Here is a 21,940-nt window from a genome sequence, read left to right as displayed (position 1 = left end):
CCACTGAGAATGAACATGGGGAGGGGGTGAGGGCACTGAGAGGGGGGAAGTGAGCAGGAAGGAAGGTGGGCAGGTGGGCAGGAGAGTGAGGACAGGATGGTTGCCAGTGTGGGACAAAGGATAAGGAGGGGTTGTTACAGATCAGTGTCCCAGGACACAGTGCCTGGTCTGAGTGCCAGCCTGAACACTGGACTATGTGGAGCACAGGGATCCAGATGTTGGTGCCACAAGATTTGGGTCACCTTTGAGCTGGGAGTAAGCAGATGTAATGCATGGCCTCAAGGCACTCTGTCTTCCTCTATCTCCCTCCATTGTGACTTGGGTAATCCTCTAAACCTTCCTTAACTTCCCATCATTGCCTTTTCTTTGCCTTCCAATACTAATGATGAGGGGAACCTGACACACCTACTGCTACCTCCTTATTATGGCAATATAAGCAAAATGTGAATTTAATAAATTCTTCATTATTGTATTAATCAGCACGAATGGTTTGATTTCTGGCCAGTTGAGCAATATGAAGAGCTATAATCACTGGCAATTTCTGCAAACTCCATGTTACTCTGCAGCTGAGAGATGAACACAAGTGCTTTCCTAACATAGTTTCCCTATGGAATTTCAAATTTTGCCAACAAATCTCCCAATCAACCACGGAGCACATCCAGCACTAGAAACAACTGTAGTGTCTGAATGTTGTATGTATGGGTCACCTAAGACATTCTTTGTCTCCATTTGCTCTCTAACAATCTGATGAAATAATATAGGTCAACCACACAGGATGCACTGAGCTAATGCATTCTAATGCATTCAGCTCTGGGGAGAGCTTTTGGTACTTTACTTTTTTTTCTGGTTTTGTTTCTAAAATTAATTTATATTTTTAATTTTTTTCTCATGTTAGATCCAAAAAAAGGCCTTGTTTCCCCATGCTGTTTATGGCTGTAGCTGGAGCAGCCATGGGTCTGAGATATCAGTGAGGCAGGGGGCCATCACATTGTACAGGCATTGCCTCTGCTCTTCTTGCCAGAAACGTCCCTGTGTGCCAACAACATTTCTGAGCACAGACCTTGGGTGAGACTAGCCTGGACCAACCTGCTCTCCAGACAAAGCCATCTGTTTGCCCACCCCTGCAAGGCTCTGGCAGCACAAATCAACCCTAGGAGCCTGGTGCTGCTCAACAGACAGGCTGAAACAAAGAGATGGTTTTTTGCAAGCCCCTCAAAAAGCTAATGCTGAGCGTTTGCTGCCAGGTATACACCTGCTCCTGAGAGCAGAACCAGGCCTGGCTTACAGCCTTGGGCTGTGCTGACGGTTCAGTCTGCTGCCCCTCCTGCCTGGTCTGGCTCCTCCTCTGAAGTGATTCTCACAGGTGACAGAGGGTGTCTTGCATCTGAAAAAGACACAGAGCCGTGTGTGCAAAGGCACCTTCTCACCCCTGCATTAAGCTGTGCTCCCTGACTTTGGCTAATAGCGTAACTTCATGGCAGGCCATGAAACCCATGGTCTGTGTCCCTCAAAGTGAGACAACAGGTTTGCTGAGTGTGGCACATGAGGAAAAAAACCCATGGAGTTTTAAAAGGGAGGCCAATGGAATAAATAGGGAACCCTCTTTGTCCTCCCCTCTTGAAGCCAAGGCTTCAAGTAAAACTGGCTGTCCTTACAGTTTTCCTGGATGAGGAGGTACCAACACTGCAGCTCTGAAGGTGAACAGACAGAAAGTACTACCAAGCCCCACAGCAATCATCAAAGAAAACTGGAGGGCTGTAGTGAGTGATGAGCTGTGGTTTTATTCAATAGCAATGGATCTGCTCTTGCCCTCACTTTTTAGGCAGTAAGTGCCTGGTGATGTTACCAGTTTGCATTTGACTACTAATCTATCAACAAAGTCCTATGATTCACTTTCAGCAATGGAATAAACCAAACACTTCCTGGTTTCATCCAGGTGCATTCAGACTTAAAATACTTCTGGTAACTCCCCTGGGGATGCCTTACTTGAGCTTCAACATTAAATATGTTGTCTATATGATATAAGGTATGCTATCCTTGAATATAGGATGTAAACAAACCCATTTCTTTTCAAAAATCACATCTGGTTTGTTGATATTCCTGGCCAACATATTTTAGTTACACCTAAAACAGTAGACTAAAGCTGTTCCAGGGAAGTTCAGAGAAACTGGTACCTAATAATCTGTAGTGCTGAGGTTTTTTTTGACTAATGTTTAACACCAAACAATTCCTGGACAAAGTGTGAGTTTTAGTACAGAAGACAGGCTGTGTTCAGTGGTTAACTTGGACGTGTCCATGATGTTCTGGAAACTGAGAGAATTTAATAATTTGGGTGTAGGCCATTTTGTGCCAGCTGTCCCCAGTGCTAGGGAGAAGTGCCAGGTATGTTTACTTTACTGATATATACACAGCAATCCAATATCAAAGTTGAGTTGGCTGCAGCTGGATGGTTGTTTAGCTCATGCCTTTAGAGAACACACCTTGCCTGGGAACTTTGATTCCTACTCTTGCTACAGGCCTTTTGGGATGTCGCTCCTGCTGCCTACATGTGCACACGTAGATTGTGCCTGCACACCCACCCTTTTGTGAACAAGACACTTTAGGGCCCTACAGTAATCAGTGGAGGTCCTGCCAGTGCAGCCAGTGGGGGGTAGGGCAGGATTTCTCTCTTCTATCAGGACAGCCTTGGCTGTGCTCAAAGGAGTCACTGGTCAGGGAGCAGTGCTGGCTGCAGTGAAGGCAGGCACCCAGCTTAAATCAAGGAACCTCTGCTGTGGGATCTACCTGGTTCCATAAGTTAGGAGTGACATCTCAAGGTAGAATGTGAACTGTCTAAATGCTCGGGTGGGTCACTCCCCAGAGTGATGCTACTTGCTGAATCAAACCCCTCCAGAAATGCTGCCCACTATGACAGAAGATTATTATTTCTCTACTTTTGCCAAGACTAGACTTTTGAGGGATGATAAGCCCTTGTGCTGGGGTGCTAATATAGTTGTGCCTCTGCAAAAACCTTGCTGTGAGATAAGCTCATGACGCTATACCAGTTTTTATCATCACTTAGCTTTTGAGATTCTTAGCCCACTTCCTCATTCAGTGCAAAGCTGTAAATAATACAGCATTTTAACAAATGGGACTAATAAGAGAGATCAGAAGTGCATTTGCTCACTATATTTCATTTAGACCAGATAATGAAGCTGGGAGTTGTACTCTGATTCTGGTATTAGTTGCCTACAGATTTGGACAGGATTTTTTTCTCCTTAGTTGTTCTGGTATTCACTGATGCAATATAAAAATCTCCTCTGGCTGGATGTGGAGGGTAGAGGAACTGGGATTCGAAACCTGTGGAAAGAGATGGGCAAATGCCAATAACTGTGTGTTTTCTTTGTGATCGTATATAGAATATCTAGGGACACAACACCTAATTATTCTAGCTTCATTTCACTGTTTTGGTTTTTAGGGCCCTTGATGTGCTCAGAACTTGCTGGTGCATCCAAGTCTCCCCCTTTCCTATTGTTTATAAGTAGCTGTGTTTCATATTGTGGAAGGTATTTGGATGAACTCCAAAGAGAAGGAAAGCTATGGCTTATCCTGAGATTTGAGACTTTACAGTGGATAAAGGATAGGCAGAGAGAGAGGCATGTTGGGCTAACAACAGCAAATTCCTTTCTCTTCTCAGGTCAGATACCTACTGGCAGATTTGACTTTTTTTTTGTGTTGTTACATGGAGTATTGGCAGTCAACAATCTCTGTTTCTCCTCATCTGTGTCAGCAGGATTCATGGTACTATGGCAGATTTGAACATGTATGACATGGGTTAGAATGTATATACTGGGGAAATAACTCAAATACTCAGATCCTAAATGGCTTTAGTATTTGAGCCCATGGGCTCAAAACATGATGGCAGTATTACAGTTGCTTTCCGTGTTTTGAACACCACCCCTGCATTGTCATCTACATGCTTGAAGGACAAAAGAGAAAGGGAGAGGTTAAAAAGCTTGAAGCTCTTTCTGTGCATCAGTTAATTAATAATCAGAGAAATATATGTTCTGGTCTGAAGACAGTTGGTAGGAGGACAGCATTTCGTGATAAATATACTTTATGGGGGGGATATTGGTGGGGATTTTTTTCTTTTTCCCTTTTTTTCCCCCCCAGGGATTATGTAAAAATGCTGTTCTAATAAATGATTTATCAAAAGCAGCAGAGAATAGTGAAAGCTGCTAGGACAGCAACAGAGGGCATCTAATCTTTCTGATTCTGCACAGCATCTTCCAGGAAAGAAACTGCTGTTGGAGCCCACCACTACTTATGGCTTGCTCTTTTCCTACAGGACCGTGTTAACTATTAGTAGGCAGAAACTGGGGTACAATTTTGGAATTGCTTTATTTTCTCCCCTTTTCTTCCAGAGAAAGTTCTTGTGGAGTGATGTGGGGAGGGAGCTCTGTGCCTTTCCCATTACATGATCAGCACGATCGCCAATGGCTTTATGTAACAGATATTACCTAAGGGCTGTTTTTCTTTTTTAATCAGCAAGGATGATAAAGAAGGGAATTCACAATTTATGTCAGAGTATATCTGAAGATTGCTTGGTAACTGTAAACTTTTTGTTTACGTTTTCTCTGCATGTCCATGAATTACTTTGTGCACTAAGAGCAGTCCTGAATAGGAGCACACAGTTATGTTTCCATGGATCCTTAACTGATCCTTCTGAGTTGTCTGGTTTGCTTTGCATCCAGCAAGGAGAATTAGTGGTTAATGTGCAAAACAGCCTCTTGATGATCTGTTACCAGGTTGGAATAACACATTGTCTCTCTTGGGCAGGAGCTTCCCTCTGGATGGAGCCCTGTGCATGGTAACTCTGCTGAACTTAAATCAGTCGAGACCATGAGGGAGGTCCAGATGCAAGCTTTCCATCCAGACTCCTCAACTGTGGGCAGCTGATCCTGCAGCAGGTCCACTCATGTAACTAGGTTGCCTTCAGGCAATAGGAAGGAAAAGAGGGACCTCAAAGAAATTAATATTAAACTTGTCTTAAAACTAAGAAAACTATTTTTATCTATGATCCAGATACTTGCTGCCATCTCAGAGATATACTTTGCAAGACACTGCAACAGAAGCAAGTAGAAATTGCTGCTTATTAGCTCATTTTAGACCAAACATTTTTTTTATTAGTTCTGGCCATCAGAACATTTGTCTGACTGCTATGAAGGATCTTTCCTGGTGCTACTTGTTCCTTCAGTTATGAAAGTCACTAGCTAAGGAGAGCATCTCTGAATTTTTTCCTTTAGACATTCAACTCATATTCATTTTACTAGAGGGAAATGAGAGTAACAGAAGAATAAGAATCTGCTGCTCAGCCTCTGGGAGAGAAAGAGAAATGCCACACACATGGTTTAGGCACCAGCAAAGGAGAAGTCCATGCTTTGTCCTTCCCTTGTGTGTGCAGTGCTTCCCCCAGGCTGTAGGAGGGAAGCTTGGCCAGGCTAGAGCAGCAGAATCATGGAATATCCTCAGCTGGAAGGGACCCACCAGGATCATGGAGTCCAGATCCTGGCCTTACACAGGACACCTCCAAGAGTCACACCATGTGTCTGAGAATACTGAAATGGAGGGACCTGCAGAAAGTGCTGGTAACTGGTTAGACCAGGATCTTCCTCCAAGAATCTGAGTCAGTAATTAAGGAATTAGATATTGATACAATTGGCTATTAATATAACTGTTCCCTCCGCTCATGGGTTCCTCGATTTTCTTACTGACCAGTGAAAGGTGGGATCCCGGGAGGCGTTTTTTGCTGTGAAGGCAGCAGGAAGGTGCTCACATCAAACTAGCCTCCCTGTGGGAAGGGTGGTGTTCAGCAGCTGCTGGCCTTCTCCCCCCAGGAGGACCTGCCCACCTGCTCCTCAGACCTTCCCTGCTACTTCAGTCTCTTTAATTCCTCAGTGTCTTTTTCTCCGTGTTTATTAGTCTTATCAGAGAATGGAGGTTTTCCTTTAATTGCTTTGCAAGGTCTTTACCTTGCTGTGTTCTTTACACAATGTACTAGCTGCTGCCTCGCAATTTTTTAGTGCTGTAAAGAATTTCAGGATACAATCTGTATGTAAGTAGCTCTATAATGTATGTGTGCATTGGAAAGTATTGTATTATAAGGTGATTTATGGGTACTGGAATACTCAATAAAGGAGTGTGTCTGCAGAGCAAGGGCATAGCAGTTCAGCTGTTTTCCAGTGTCTAATAGGGTTGGATGACTTTTTGGATTATTTAACCTTCCACTGCTGTTTAATCATGTCCAAGAGAGATCTGTCTACCCAGCTATCCATCCCATCCATCCATCCATTTATTTTTTTAATGTATGAACAGTCAGTAACAGACGACTGTGCTAAACAACTAGTATTAAATATTTCCCATCTGCGGGATGAGATAATTGGAAACTCAGAATATTCAAGGAATTGGCTCAGAAATCTGCTGAACCATTAATGTTCATTTTAGAAATTTATGGAATATTAGAAAACCTTCAAAATGTTCCAGGAAAAGAAAAAAATTCTAATATTAATTTTTAAAGGTATAAACTAGGTGACCTGATAAACTTAGTTAAACTTTCATAAGTGCCAGAAAAATTATGAAAATTTTGATATGAGATAATATGGCAAAGAATTTAAAGATACACAATTAGTACCAATCATCATGGTTTCATAGAACATAACATCTATCAAATGAAACTGATTGCATGAAATTGCAAGTTCGGTGAATAAAGTAAGTTATCATAGAGTGTATTTAAACTTTGCTAGAGTATTTCAGACAGCATTTCTTTACAGAAAATGAAATCAGCCCAGAAATGAGAGCACCAAAGAATCTGCCAGTTGTGACAAACAAAATTGTAGGGATTCTAGGAGACTCCTTCAGCGGTGTGCTGAAATCTCAGTGCTATTCAATTTCTCTTGCATTACTTGGAAGACATTTGAGGTAATTACTGGTAAAATTGGCCAATCATACAAAAATGGTGAAATAATGACAGAAGTAAGTGACCTGGGTCACTGCGTAGGCTGGACGCAGTTAAAGGGTGCTCATTTTAATCTAATCAAATGCAAAATTAAGTATCTCCAGGAAAAAGCAAGTGGGTCACTCATAAAAAGAGGAAATCCTCATTAGAAAACAGTGCCTTTTAAGAAGAAGATGAGTGTCATAGTAACAGCCAAATATATGAGCTGTCAGGACAGTGTTAAAATTCTCAAAGCCCCAAGACTTAGTACAGTTTTGGGATGAAGTTACTTTTGCTGAATATCCTCTAGAAATAGCAAGGCAGTGTTACCTCTGAATATGGTTCAGGAAAGATCTTTACTGGAATTCTGCATTTAGTTCTACTGATTGCTCTAGAAAACAAATAAATTTAAATACTTATTCGGAAGTAGAAGAGTAATTGTAGGTCTGAAAGAGTAATGAGAGTGGCCACAGTTTATTGAAGAGAAAGTTAAACTTACTTCTGGCCATAGCCTATAAATAATAACTACTAAAACATGGGGTTCTTTTAGGATAGGGGGAAAAAGCAGAGCTTGCTGATTTCTTCTGTGCCCTCTGGAAGCAGGCATTTGTCAAATTTAAAATGGAAATAAGACACCAAGTCTGCATATTTGAAATGGTGAAGGTAATTAACTATTTTGGAAAACATCTTGTTTAGCAATAGGGGTGGAGCACCTATCACATGAAACCTTGATTAAGACATTTTCTAAAAGGGATGCTATGACTCAAGCAGAAGGTTCTAACTTGTCACATGAGCTGAGGCACCTGGCATAGGTTATTTCAGACTTCAGTCCAAAGGATCAGAACAGTCTCTTCTGATACTGCGTATCTGTCTGTCTATTGTTAATTTTGCAGTTCAGTTATTTAGAGAATCAGTTCTTGCTTACTAATCTGGGATGGATTGAGGTAACAATCATGATACAGGTGACAATTGATGTTAATGCCTTATAATAAATGGCCCCAAAGCGTGGGCTGCAGACCACTGAGAGGGCTGACTGGTACTCGTTCTTCATCCTGCTTCCAGCTGAGAGAGACTGAACAGATGGGAAGGGGAGATTAAATGAAGAGTGAGAGTAGATGGCATGATTAACTTTCTCTAAAGGTCAGAACACCCGGTGCAGAAGGCAGCTTGAAATACACAAGTATCTTCCTGATGTCGCCTTCCTGTCCTCCAGTGCATGAAACTGCCTCTCCACATTGCAGCAGTGTGAGCTGGAGTGTGCAGAGAAGTTGGTCCCTCTTTTTGTGCATTGCCTGTTGGATGATCTCCAGATGGAGAAATACCCAGGCAGAGGAAGCAGCGTCTCCTCTGAAATCAGAGGGCTGTAGATGCTGACCCTGAATACGGTCACCAAGACCAAGAAGGACTACTCCAGCTGTGAGTCTTCTCTTTCATAATCTGTATGGTGTTTGATTCTTTTTCATAGGAAAATTCTTGTAATGACTCATGTTGAAAGCACAAGGGTAAGACTCTAGATTAGACTAGGATTTTGACAATTTTAAAACTGCATGGTCAGATCCGATCTGAGGGTTCAAACTCAAAGAGGGGAAATTTAGATTATATATATATGAAAGAAATTCTTTACTGTGAGAGGGATGAGACTCTAGCACATATTGCCCAGAGAAGCTGGGGATGCCACATCCCTGCTCAAGGACAGGTTGGATGAGGCTGGGAGCAATCTGGTCTAGTGGAAAGTGTAGGGGACTGGAATGAGATGATCTTTAAGGTCCCTTCCAATCCAAATTATTCCATGATTCTGTGATCCATGGTTTTGGCTCATATATACATCTGGGCATATGATCAGAACTAACTTTTTCTAAAAAGATAAGAGGGAGTAAAAAATTCATGGAGAAAACCACAACAGATCTCTCATCATGACAGTGGAGTAAAGATTAAAACTTCTTTTTTTTCCCTGTAAACTGAGATTTTCTAAAGGATGAGGAAGTACTTGTCTAATGCTATGGACTGTGGTTCTACCCATTCTTATAAGAAGAATTGATGAATTGATGGAAGAAGTGAAGGATTGAGGCTTCAGCCATTTTTTGGAGAGCCCATGAAACAGACACTGGACCAGTATGCATACATGTCTGCTGTGGACAAAAAGCACTGTGGTTCTTCTATAAAAAACATAATGTTGCAGCCCAGGTGATGATGATTATCTTCCTCACAAGAAACAAGCAGCCAGTGATGAATCACATGTGGATGACTAAATAGTATTTGTCCTCTTTCTGAATGATGTGTAGGACTGAAGCTATTTCCTAAGTGCTCTCAGAAATGGATGGAATTCTTCTTGACTTGTTTTCTGAGCCTTCCTTGAAAACATCTGATGTCATCATGTGCCAGAATAAGGTTTATGGGGAAAATCACATGGTTGAAAAAAGCAGGTGAACCTTTGAGGATATATGCTCTTCTCCAATGTGAAACTGGATATGAAGGATGAGTATAAAGTAGGTTTTGTAAAGATGTACAAAATAGATAGTAGATGCTGATGCTCAGTTAAGGATGCACTGAGATTGTTATTGAATCAAAATGAAGGCCATTTTTACATTTGTTTTGTTGAAGTTTGCAATATAAACCAGATGAAAATAATTATTGAACCTCCCACCAGCTATGTTACAATCTGTTTTTCATCTAAATCTAATTTCTTTGCTCCTTGATTCTCTCTTGGGTCCTGCTTCATTTGTGACTTTTTGATAAAAAAGCCATGTATGAACAAGGCAGCTGCTAAAATCACCAGTCATCCTTCTTGATCTATAAGAGACAAGTACCATAAAAAGTGACCTTGTTTGTGAAAATATTTTATAGTATGTAAGTAATAACACTCCTTCCTGGACTAATCAAGAAAAAGTATCCAAAACCCAAAACACCCAAACAAACCAGGAAATCCTGTCGGGAAGGTGAGCTGTGACCTGTACTAGTCACTATTTTTTAGCAGTTCTTTCATTATCCCAGGGAACCTCTGCAATAATTCCCTTTTTGGTGCAGCAATGCACAGAACCTTCCCATCTTGCTCTGCTGACCATTACTCAGATGGACAACTGCCCACCCCTTCCCTGCTGGTTGTTGAACACCTGATGCCTCATTATGGGCAGTTTGGGATAGCCCAAAGGAGGCAGAAAGGCCTGAAGCTTCTCTTGTGCAGCAGCCTGGAAGGTTCTGTTCAGAAGCCAGAAGTGGTGATGAACGGTTTTTGGCCATGACTTTTGAAGGAATATTTTACTTTCTGTGGAAGCGACTGTGTGAAAAACAGCTAACCAAACTAAAAGTGAACTCAACAGGAAAAAAAACCTCCTCATATGCAGTGAGTCATTGGGAAAGGAAAGGAAAAGAGAAAATCTCTCAACATCTAGACCAGGAGGCTGTGAACTGGCACTGACCTACGCTGGGTAGCAAGAGTAGAAAACAAAGAATTGTACACTTTTTAACTGGAAGATAACATCTCCAGATTCAACCAGCTATTACATTTGTGGTAAAACCTCCACGTTTTCCACCACCCCCAAAGGGTAAGAAAATGATTGTCTGGCTTCTTTTCTCAAAAACAATGGGAAAGAAAAACTGTCTTATTACAACAGAGATGCTGATAAACTCCTGTGGATCTGCCAGCAGAATGTTCACCATTAGTTGCCTTCAAAGGTTTGAATTTTGGAGATCTCAGTGAAGAACAGTCTGCAGCTCCTCAGAATAGCTGCATTCAGTCTATGGGACCTGAATCATAACAGAGATTTACTAAATCCTGATCTGGTACTGGCTCTGGAGCCTCTGCCCAGTGACCCACCTGAGCTCTTGATCCACCCTTGGGTAGAAGACTGGAAAATAAGATTGTGTTTTAATTACTGAACTAAGAGGAATAAATATATGTTTTGAAACCATGGTTTTGAATATGGCTTTGAACAGAAAATTTAAAGACCTGAGAACAGCATGCTATGTTAGTGGTTTGTAGAGGGCTCTTAATTTGAATGGATGGGGTGAAAATATGAGCCACCCCTAAAGCAGCTCTTTTGCATCAAATTCAAAAGCCCAGAATTAAAAATTCTCTCCTTAGAATTTAAAAAAAAACTTAGCAGAACAATAATCCTTCTGAAACCTATTCAGCCATGTCAGAAGATGCACAAAGACCTGGCTAAATCTTCACGATTTCTGAAGACCCTTCTAGAGAAGGATTTAAAGGGTCTGTGGAGACCTTTCGCTAAGAGAATCATTTAATTTCACCTTTAAATGGTCAGAACACAATCAGATTTTTAGGTCATGCTGTCCAAAAGGAAGAAAATCTGTTTCCTGTCAGAGTTCATGGAGCATCTGGATGATGCTCTCAGCCATGGAATTAGTTTTTGGTAGTTCTGGGAGGAGCAAGGGGTTGGACTCTGTGATTTTTATGGGTCCCTTCCAACTTGAGATATGATTCACAGAGGGAGAATGAGAGACAGGGGACATAAATTGGAACAGCAGAGGTTCAGACTGAACACAAGGAAAATTCTTCACCTTGAAGCCCAGCAAGCATTGGAGCAGGTTGCTAAAATTCAAACAAGTGCTCCGCAATTTTCATTGTTTTCATTAACAATTGTGTCTGCAAGTTTTTATATTTGTTACTGAACAAATGTATGTGTAGTACGTGCATAATGTAAATAACTGTGCATATCTTATATGTATATCATGTAAATACTTATATATGTGTGTGACAGATCCACACTGGGGAGAGCAGAGCTGATGTTGAATTGTTTTTGGGGATTTGATACAGATGAAACCAAAAATTTCATCATTAAGAATGATGCACCTGTTTTTATGGAGATCTGCAAGTTGTTATGCTGATGACAGCTTTTAAATATGTCAATATATACTATTTGAAGATGCTAATCTTATCTGGGGAGTTTTTGATTTGGAGTTACTTACTTAAAAAGGGAAGATATCACATGCAACCATAAATTGAAACAACGATAAGGTTGCAAAATTAAGTACTCAATTTAGAAATGCAAGAAATTATGTTACCTATAAAATTTTAATTCTGTATTGCTTTGTATATGCATAAAGGCATTGCTTCTAACCACACATTTCTGTATTTTTCTCTTTCATGGCATCCTTGTTTTAATTACTGTCGAGAATGAATAACATAACAGGGCAAAGAAAATGGCAATGTATCAGACTTGTTATTGTAAGTGCTGGAATTTAGACAGTAAATAAGGCAGGGAAAGGATGGTTTTGTAGTTGTACAAGCAGATGTTGCCTTGGAAAACTGGAATTTTTCCCTATTTCTGCCATGACATCCCAGTTATGCTAAGTGTATAATATATCATGGAATTCTTTTAGTAAGACCTCTAGGCTGCTTTTTTACTGTTAAATAAAATGGAGCAGGTCCTGAGTGCCAGTGGTATACCATGACTTGAATCTATGTCATTAAACTCTGCTCTCTCTCAAAAGTGGGTGCTCCTGGGTGCTCCCTTGCCATTGCTGAGTCCTGCCCAAGCAAGATCCAGCTGTGGCTTAATTGTCATGGCCCAAATTGAGACAATGGCATACAAATGTTGAAAATACATGTAAAATTGTGTCAGAGTGTTTTTGCAGATGTACAAAGCCTCTCTAGTTTTCAGTGAGGATGAATGTTTACTGGGTTTTTCTCTTCTTTTAGTGCATGGCCTGAGATTTCACTGGCAGAAAGGCTGCTGCCTATACCTGCATCTGAAGCAGACAAAACATAGCAGGCTCTGCATTATGCTGAATTCTTAGACAAAGGAGGTAAACAGTCTGATCAGGCCTGTGGCAACTCAGATTAGGAATCCAAGATCAAGAAACAGTTTTGGCTAATTCTCTGCCTCATCATCCCCTTGGTGAAATGAGGACACCAGGAGCACCAGCAAAATGCCAATACTTAGCTCTGTGAACATCTCAAATGCTCTGCAGGGAAGGGTCTTAGGAAAACAGATGAAGAAATAAAAATAAATTCATATTCATGGCAGAGTTTGAGTATCATATAAAAGGAAGGCTTGGGGCCAAGCATGAAGATGTGAGGATCTATTGAACAGCTGCTCAGTAACCAACCAGGCAATAGACTTCAAGATGGTGAAGAGCAGACCTGTGCAGTGGATGAGGCAGAATGGGTGGATAAAAGGAAGCTGAAGGATGGCTCATGGACTGGTAGAGACTCATCCACTCTACAGCTTGAATTTCCCTTGCATCAGAGATCTTGGGACCACAAAAATAAACCCAGATACCATGTGTTGACAAAATGATCTAGTGGGTCTGCAGTCCCACAAGAGTAGGACCTGCAAAGTCTGCACTCTGCAAATCCATCACTTTGAGTTCAGGAATGGGCCTGCCCTTTAGATGGGTCATTATTCTGACTTCTGAACAGAAACTTCTGACTGGAATCAAAGTAGCACTAAAACTCCTCTTCTGGTCTTAACTCTTAACTCTGGTTATTTCTATTAGGTAGTGACCATTTCCCTTTTGAAAGTCAATAAAGGAGGAGCCACAATGACCCTGCAGTAACGAGTTCCTCCATCTAATTACCCCAGGAGAAAAAGCATTTAAAATGGTGGTGTAAGTGTGCATGGGAGTAGGTATGCACACACATACCCATAACTTGAAAATAATCAATTCTGTGTAGACTTTATCTCTTGTGGGGGGAGATGGATTGAACATGGATAGACACATGGATACCCAGATAAATAGAAGATAGATTCTGCTAACATATTCTTGTCTAATAAATTGTTGAGCTACAAAAGAAAGCAGAAGTCCCTTTGTACAATATATAGGTTTTCTGTAATGTAAGTTATTGGGAAAAGACAGAGCTGTCCCTTTAACTGGAGAGCTGCAAACAGCTGTTCCTTATGCATACATGCTTGCTTGGTCTGAAAGTTTTGGTAAGTCAGTGCATAACTGACAGTTAGATTTATCTCCCCAATAAGCAATCAACATTATAATAAAGGAAAAATGCTTTCAGTGCACCTTTGAGAGTGCATCAGAAATTAATCTAAACATCAAATTAATTATAGTTTGTAAATGAATAGTGGCTCACAGCCCTAATACTTCTCCCGCTCCTCCTCCTCCCCCTAAAGCCTCCCCCAGCCAACTGCAATGGCTGGAGGTGCTGTACAGCGAGTTTGATGAACAGCTCCTTCTCTTTCTTACTCACACAACTCTTTCCTTATCAGCTGGAAGAGCTCCATCCTCCCTCTGCAGACCTGAAATCTCAGGGCCTGACTGCTTTGGAATAAGCTAGCAGATATTGAACTTCTATGTCTCTTTCTCCTTCTCTCCGAGAGCTCAAAGCATTCCTCTGGGGTGTCCTCCTCCTCTTGGATTAGTTTCCAGCTGAGCTGGACACACCTTATGAGTCCCTCCTTGGCTCTCTGGCTGTGCCAGGTCCTTCAGAGTGGAGAGGACAACAACCAGTGCTGATCTGAACTGAAACATACCAGGGGTCAGACATGCTTAATGTGCCTGGAAAATAATTTCTGTTTTGTCTCAGCTGTGGCACTCAAGTGAGTGGCTTCTTCCATTGCTCTTTGAGCTGTGATCTGTAGGCTCTAGCCATATGGAAATCACAAACAGATTTTCCAGAAAATCTGAAACAAAATGTATTGTCACCAGATCATGTGAAATTAAGGACAGAGCCCAATTCTAAGGGCTACAGGGAGAAAGGATCAGATAGAGACTTCCTTAAGAAATTTGAAATCAGGTTAATAATAAAAATAAAAAAATAAATCAAACTTAATCACAGTACTGGTAACAGCAACAAACAGAGCTACACACCTGAAGTCCTTCCTAATAATGCACCTATTTGGTGGGAATTTTCTTTTTACCAAAAGAAGCCTCAGAAAAGAAGCCTCAAAAAACTTTTTATCTGATAAATAACTCTCCTCATCCATGAATCCTAAAGACCTGTGCAAAGGAGTCGGTGTACTTTTCCAAGAAGAGGAGTCCAATCCTAACAGCTAGGCTGACCTGAGATCACCCACACGGGCTATGAACATGCAACAAGAATTTCTTTCCTTTACAACACCTTACTTCTGCACCTGCTCATTTCCTGGATGAACCCAAGGAGAGTTGTTACCTTTTTTTTATTTTTTTTTTTATTATTAAATGAGAAACTGCCATATTTGGCAGTGCATATTGGAGGCATGTTGTCAGCAGGTGCTGAACAATATTTTCCTAATGTACCTCAGGGTCCCTTGTTCCACTCCTATGTCTTGTGGAGTGCTGCCAATGCACTTTAGACCTAATGTGCAATGCCCCTTGTCCCAGGGCCCTGTACAGCTCTGCCAGTGTCCTATTCTCTTGACACATCTTCCTTCTTTCTATTTCAGCTTCCAGACTGAAACTGTGGATCATCACGACCTGCCTGCTGCCTTGCATCTCCCACTCCACCTTTTTTGCCACCCCATTGCAGCGTTTAACTGCCACAGCATGTTTTTAATAACAGGATACAAGCTCTGCCCATCCCTCAGCCCTTCTCCCCAGCTTCACCCCCTCCTGTGCTCAGCTCTCATTCCTCACTGCTTTTCTCACTTTTAATCTCTCTCCTTTGTCTCCCCAGTTTCTTTTCATAAGCTAGGAGGAGTTTAGTAGGGAATAGAATTATTTAACAGCAAACTTAATTAACTATTATGACCCTCATCAAGTGATGTTATTTTCTCTATTTTGGCATCTTTTTCCAAATGAGGTGGCCCATTAGCAACTTTCAAATGCACTCCCTGCAGGAATCTGGAATGAAACAATCAATGATCATGTTGCACTAGGAGTCAAACAAGATATTTCCTTTAGGATATATAAGCCTATGGTCCTAAGAAGCCTTTGCAGTTTGCAAGCTGGAATGATCCTTGTTTTGTTTAATTGTGGGACACTTCAAAAAAGGTTGGGACATTTTGCTGATGTGAAAGTTCCTCTGGAATGTGCAGAAAAGGAGAAAAACACATGCCACTCATGTTTGCTTACACCTGTGGTGTCAGAGCATGTCAAGCTGAGTGGAGGGAAACCACAGCATCTCTCTGGGAATAAGACAGGTTGCTCACAGCCTTCTGGAGTCACTGTCCCATGGGGAGAAACTGAAACTGCTGCAGCAATGGGCATGAAGAACAGGCACATGCCAAGGAGACAGGCAGGGGACAAAGCAGGGACGTGGAGCAGAACTGGCCTGACAGTGCCTGCTGCTCAATGGTGTGCAAAAAGTTGGCAGATCCAGGTGCTTATTGCTCTCAGAAAGAGGTGACTGGAGCACACCAAGTGTTCCAGTGAAGCAATTCCTCCAGCTTCAATTTATCTACATCTTATTTGACACTTTGGGATAACCATTTGATCTCTGCTTCTCCATCCCTATTCTCTTTTTTCTAATTTCTGACATGTCTTCCTAATTATTGCTGCCCAAACCTGTCTTGCTCGCTCTCTTCTCTGTTAAGACATTTTTCTAGAATATGTCTGTCTCTGTATTTCACTAACTTAATGCCTTCAAGTGCTTTCTTTGGATGTGTTTTACGAGGCAGCAGCGAGTGTTGCTGGGCTGTGTTGCAGCGTCACCCTATGACAGAGGCAGAGTTAGCCACGTGTGGGCAGGGTGAAAAGTTGCCCTTCTCACATTGCCTACTTGCCTTAGCAGCCTCAGCAGCGTTGTTTTACCGGAGTTCACTTTTAGCCTTGTACACAAACTGTTCACATTTAAACTACCTACATAACTGAGAGGGGAATTATCACCAGAACCACTGAGACCAGCGCAAAGATGTAATCCATGTCCTCTGACATTCAGCACACCTACACACAGAATCACTGGCACACGGGTAGTGGGAATGTGAGAGACCCAGCGTGAATGCTGCCTTGTGCAGACACAGGCTCTGGGCTCCTGCAGATGTTGACATTCATGCTGCAGCACACTTCACCTCCGTGCAAGTCTTCCTAGGGCAGCCCACTCCGAGAATGGGAGACTTCAAGGAGTGTCCAACTAAGTGTAATTTTGCTCTGAGTGAGAGGAGTGCTGCTGTGGCCCTGCCATTTCACTGGGAATTGACAGCACAGCCCAGCTGGCTGCAAAAGGAGTGTGCGGGCAGAGGCTACAGGGTCAGCTGGGCATTGAGTGAAGAACCAGTGAGAGAGGAGAGAGAAGGGCAGAATGGTGAAGAGCTGTGAAGGTGAAATCACTGAGTCTGAATGCAAGAATGGGGAGAGGACAGTGCCCGAGGAGAAACCCAAGGGGATGCAGATATGGTCAGTGATGGAGGCATAGGTGATGGGGATACACAGGGTGTTGGTGCATGGAAGGATGAGGATGGTTCTGCATTTGGCCATCTTACAGCTGCATCAGGACAGGGACAGGAGAAAAAAAAAAAGCCAGAGGTTTGAAAAATTGTAAGAGAAAATGAAGGATTTGGGTCTAGCCTGGATGTGTCCAGCAGAAGAAAAGCCACAGGCAAAGAATCCTCCCAGACTAAACTACTTTTTTCAGTGGGAAGTCAAGGCTGTATCTTAGGCAGCCTTACATGATCCCACTAGGGAAAACAACAGACATACTCTGAGCACTCTCACATTTTATATCTGGTGTTGGTGTTTACTTTAGTGCCATTCCTCACTATTCCTTGTCAGCCAGGAGGCAGTGCCTCTAAATTGAGAATGTCAAAGGCTTGCTGACCACACTATGGTTTCTTTAGCATGAGCAGGTGCTAGTGGCTCTCTGCAGGCTCATGGACGCCAGAAACCAGGAGAAAGTTTTGGTTTTGATCTCATTTTCTTCCTAACACTCCTGTAGCTGCCCCAACACTATCCTGCCAGTAGCGGCAAAAAGAGATAAATTTGTGTTCAAAATGCAGGCAAGAATTCAGATGCAAATAATAAGGGAAAAAATATAGAATGGTTTTGGTTGGAAGGCACCTTTGAGTTAATCAAGTTCCAGCTACCCTTGCCCTGTTCAGGAACACCTTCATCCATCCAGCTTGGACACTTCCACATCCACAGCCACAGCTTCTCTGGCCAGCCTGTCCCAGGCTTACCCTGCTCACAGTCAAGAATTTGTTCTTAATAGCTAAGCTGTATCTCCCCTCTTTCATTTTAAAGCCATTCCCCCTTGTCCTATCTGTACACAGCTCTCTTGCTGCCACTTTAAATACTGGAAGGTGCTGTCAGGTTTCCCTTGGGCCTTCTCCAATTTGAACAATCACAATTCTCTCAGCCCGTTTCATAGGAATGGTGACCCAACCCCCTGATCATCCTTGTGGATCTCCACAATTCTATTTTGACATGCTGCTCTACTGACTTTTTCAGTTTGTGCCAGTTGTTTACAGATTGCTCAACAGCAAGACAAAGGCATCAAATAAAGATTTTTCTGTTCCTGTGGAAAAAAACATGGTGACATTTTTCTCCATAGAATTTTTAAAGTTTGTCTAAAGCAGGACTTCTTGACAATTTCTCGACAACCTGGGGCTAAACTCTGTTACAGCAATTTATTTGGGATCTGCTTAGCAGATATATTTTAAAAGGTCATATAATAGTGGAATATCTTTCTGGGGCCAGACAGAATTGTCCCCCCAGGCAAGCAGTTGGAGAGCTCTAGCCGCACTAAAAAAAGTGAAATAGAATGCAAATGCTGTGTTCTTACATGTTGAGTTTTGGGAAATGTTTTAACAGCAAAGAAGGAATTTTCTTACTTTCAAAGTTAATAAAATCTCTTATTTTCCTTTAGGAAAAAGTAATTTATTTTTTTATTTAAATTTATTTCCTCAACAAAAATACCAGCTTCAGTAGACTTAGCAAAACAATTGAAAAGCCTGATTTCCTCGTTTAAATTTTACATTTTTACATTGCTTTAAACCTGAAGGTCAGCAGGGTGGGAATTTTTGAAAAGCAACATAACCTACCTGTGATAGTTAGCTACCTGTGCCTCTGTTATTTCTATCCTTCTGGAGGAGGTGGATGTGGAAGCATAGTCAACATATTCGTCTGAGACCAACAGTCACAGCAGGCACTCAGCTCTGTGGAAAACTAGGAGAAATCCAGAGATTTGACACCTGGGATCCCAAACTGGCTGGACCTGGGAATTTGTGTCTCAGAAGCAGATATAAGGTGATTAAGGTGACTGAGACCAGCAATCTCTAATTCCTTCTTTTGCTTGTCTGTGTGCTTGAGTCAACACTTCCAAAGGAACACCTTCCTATTCCAGCCTTCAATATCCCACAGTTAATTTTGGAGTTCACTTCACCCAACAAGCTGATGTTAGTTTCTCCAAATAAAACTCAAGAAAATTTCTGCTAAGGCCCCTCAGCTCCTGCTAAAATCTCAGCCTTGACCTCTGAAGCAGTCCCAAATCCCTGCCCACAAATGAGATGCGTGTCGCGTCCTTGTGGGGCCTTGTAGCCATCAGCCTTTGACCTGAGTGGGATGAGGCTCACAGCTGTCCAGAAGGGCATCTCCATTTATTGCTCAGTATGTGGAGAACCAGGTCATCCTCTAAACAAACACAGGTGACAATTTCACTGCCAAAGGTCCATTTCTAATCTGTGGATCTCCTTTGAGCACAGTTTCAGTGTCAGCTAGAGCTGTGCTGATCTGCTCAACTTGTTGTGAGATTTATATATATATATATATATGTATAATTCATATATAAAAAGCAGGTGGGCTCTGGATTCATTGGGGCTAATTCATAGTTTTGAGTTCTAATTTAAATTTGCGAACTCCCTCTGCATGCCAGACTCTTTGTCCTTCACTCCTCCAGTGCTGGAGAGCGCAGCAACCCGGAGACTCCTGGTGACTGGGAGGGCTGCGTCCCTCTCATCAGGGGTCAGGGATCCCTCAAACAAAAGGGAAAATAGCCTGTTCAGACCCTCTGTGGATGGGCAGGAGAAACTGTGCATAGAGAAAGGGCACAAAACTCTTGGAGTACTCTCTGACATGCACTGTGGGTAGCAAGGGGTGAGGGAAGAGATTTGGGAGGGGAGCTGTTCAGGAGGGGAAAGAGGAAGGCAGCATGGAAAGAAAGCACAGTGTGGAGATTGAGAGTGGTTTTAAAATCAAATGAAAACTCCAATGAGTCTTAACTCTGGAAGTTTGCCTGAGAGACAGAATCCAGATTAGCTGCAAATAACAGGAAAAGAAAAGCAATAGTTTGTTCTGTTGCACTTCCCAGGGAGGGTATGCAAGAGGTGCAGGATGGCAGAGAATCAAAAATTACAGACCCCAGTGGTGGGCACACGGCTGTGAGAGATCCCCTGTCTACCAGGTGTGATGGGATCAGATGTGGCCAGGGTCCCCCTGCTGCCACACTGCCAAAAGGGACCCTTAAGAGCCCCAGCTTTGCAAAGGGTGGTATCCCAGTGAGAGCCCATGCATACATCACTCCATGGCTGCTGGCTGGCTGAGCCCTCCCACCGTGGGTGCAGCTCAGGGTGTCCCTGCCTGGGGCTCACAGGCAGCTCCAGGCTCTGCTCCTTCTCTGCTCCAGCTGGTGAAGTGGAGCCAGCACTGGGGCCAGAGCTGTGGGAGCCAGGTGCAGCTGTCAAACACAGCCCCTTAGCACAGGCTGGCAGCTGAAGCACAGGGTTATCTTGGCCCATCTCTATCTGCTGGGGTGCTGCCTCAGGTCCAGTAGGTCAGAACATGTCTGAATGTGATCTACCAAGCAGCCATCACCCCCTAGGAGAGCAGGCTCTCAGCAGATGCTTGGCCCTTACCCCTTTGCAGTCTAATGCATCACAGCTACAGGAAAGCTGACCCTACAGCTCTGCCTTCCCTTCAACCCCAGGGCCTGCTTGTCCTTTGCCTTAGGTACAGAAATTCCCCTTCTGCAGCATGATCCCTCTGCTAATCTCATGATTTCACCTATGCCCATTTGCTCCTCCTCCATTTTGCTCCAGTTGCTTTAGTCTTTTCTGCACCCTCCCCACCTCCCTTTGCAAGTGGGGCATTTTCTGACCCCACCAGTGTCTGCAGCATCTTGCTGCTGGTGAGATGCCAAACCTTGACCTCTAAGCAGCACACACAACTCTGAGCATGAGACAATCAGGAGAGAAAGAAGGAAGGGGGAAAGTATTGACAGGAGTAAATTGAGAGAAATCATAAAGCTTAAGCAGAAAGAAAGCAGTTTGAAAGGTAAAGTATTCAGAGAAAGCCCTTTCCTGGATGAATCTAATTGTTTTGTTATCTTTACCCACCAAAGCATTTACTTTGGTTTGTCGCCCGATCCACAAACACTTTCGAGGAGATGACATTACCGAAAGGCAGGAACATCTGCATCAGCTCAGCATCCCCAAACTCCTGGGGCAGATGGTAGATAAACAGGTTACAGCCCTCTGGTCCTATCAAGAGAAAAAGAAGACCCATGAATGAAGAGAAATAGGACACGAGAAAGCACACGGTGGAGATTTACTTTGGCATCTTCTCTCTCTGGCTGGTGAGTGGTCATGCTAGGAAGCAGCCTGTAGACTCTCAGAGGAATGGACAAAGGAGAAGAGCATGAACTCAAAAAGCCACCTAGAGGCTATGGTAACTTCAATAGCTTTCCCAGGACACCAGGATAAAATCTAGAGAGAGAGGAATGCACCAGCACATGTGGCCATGGAAAGAACAGAACGGAGGAGTAAGAACACAGTGAATGAAAGAATATCGTTCATAGATTTTATTTGTTGTTCATAATCTTATTTAATCTGCAGAGTTTCAGATGACCCACACTATCCCTTGCCTCTTCCCAGTGTCTGCATGCAGAAGTTTCAATATCCTTCTTGAATCTGTGTGATGACAATAGCATCACACAAATGATGATAATGAGCAGAAAGATATGCACAAACCCACAGGCTCATCTTGTTCTGTAGAATTTTACATTCATCCCCCCAGCTCAAATGAACCTGAAGACTCCCACAAATCTGGACAGTTAGGCCATGTCCTCCATTCTAGAGCATTCTGCAGGAGATATTTTAGGTGGATTTAAGTCCAAATTACTAGACAAGATGGATTGGCTTTTTT

General features: G+C 42.6%; 1 protein-coding gene across 15 annotated transcripts in view; it reads right to left on the bottom strand.

The window, feature by feature from the left end:
• Positions 1–21,940, bottom strand: part of CELF4 (CUGBP Elav-like family member 4) — a 711,932-nt gene that overhangs the window by 39,599 nt on the left and 650,393 nt on the right. For 10 of the 15 annotated variants that reach the window (XR_010031333.1, XM_063181190.1, XM_063181193.1 and 7 more), the window contains one exon: positions 21,133–21,276. Coding sequence is in view for 14 of the 15 variants with exons in the window: in XM_063181190.1 (XP_063037260.1) it covers positions 21,133–21,276 (144 nt within the window). In the remaining variant the exon portion in view is untranslated. The remainder of the gene's footprint in view (positions 1–21,132; positions 21,277–21,940) is intronic. The other 5 variants (XM_063181194.1, XM_063181200.1, XM_063181198.1 and 2 more) reach the window with 1 other exon arrangement.

Source organism: Melospiza melodia, chromosome Z (assembly GCF_035770615.1).
Source record: "Melospiza melodia melodia isolate bMelMel2 chromosome Z, bMelMel2.pri, whole genome shotgun sequence".
NCBI lineage: Eukaryota > Metazoa > Chordata > Aves > Passeriformes > Passerellidae > Melospiza > Melospiza melodia.
The sequence above is the reverse complement of the archived record's forward strand: the minus strand, read 5'-3'. Positions and strand labels throughout refer to the sequence as shown.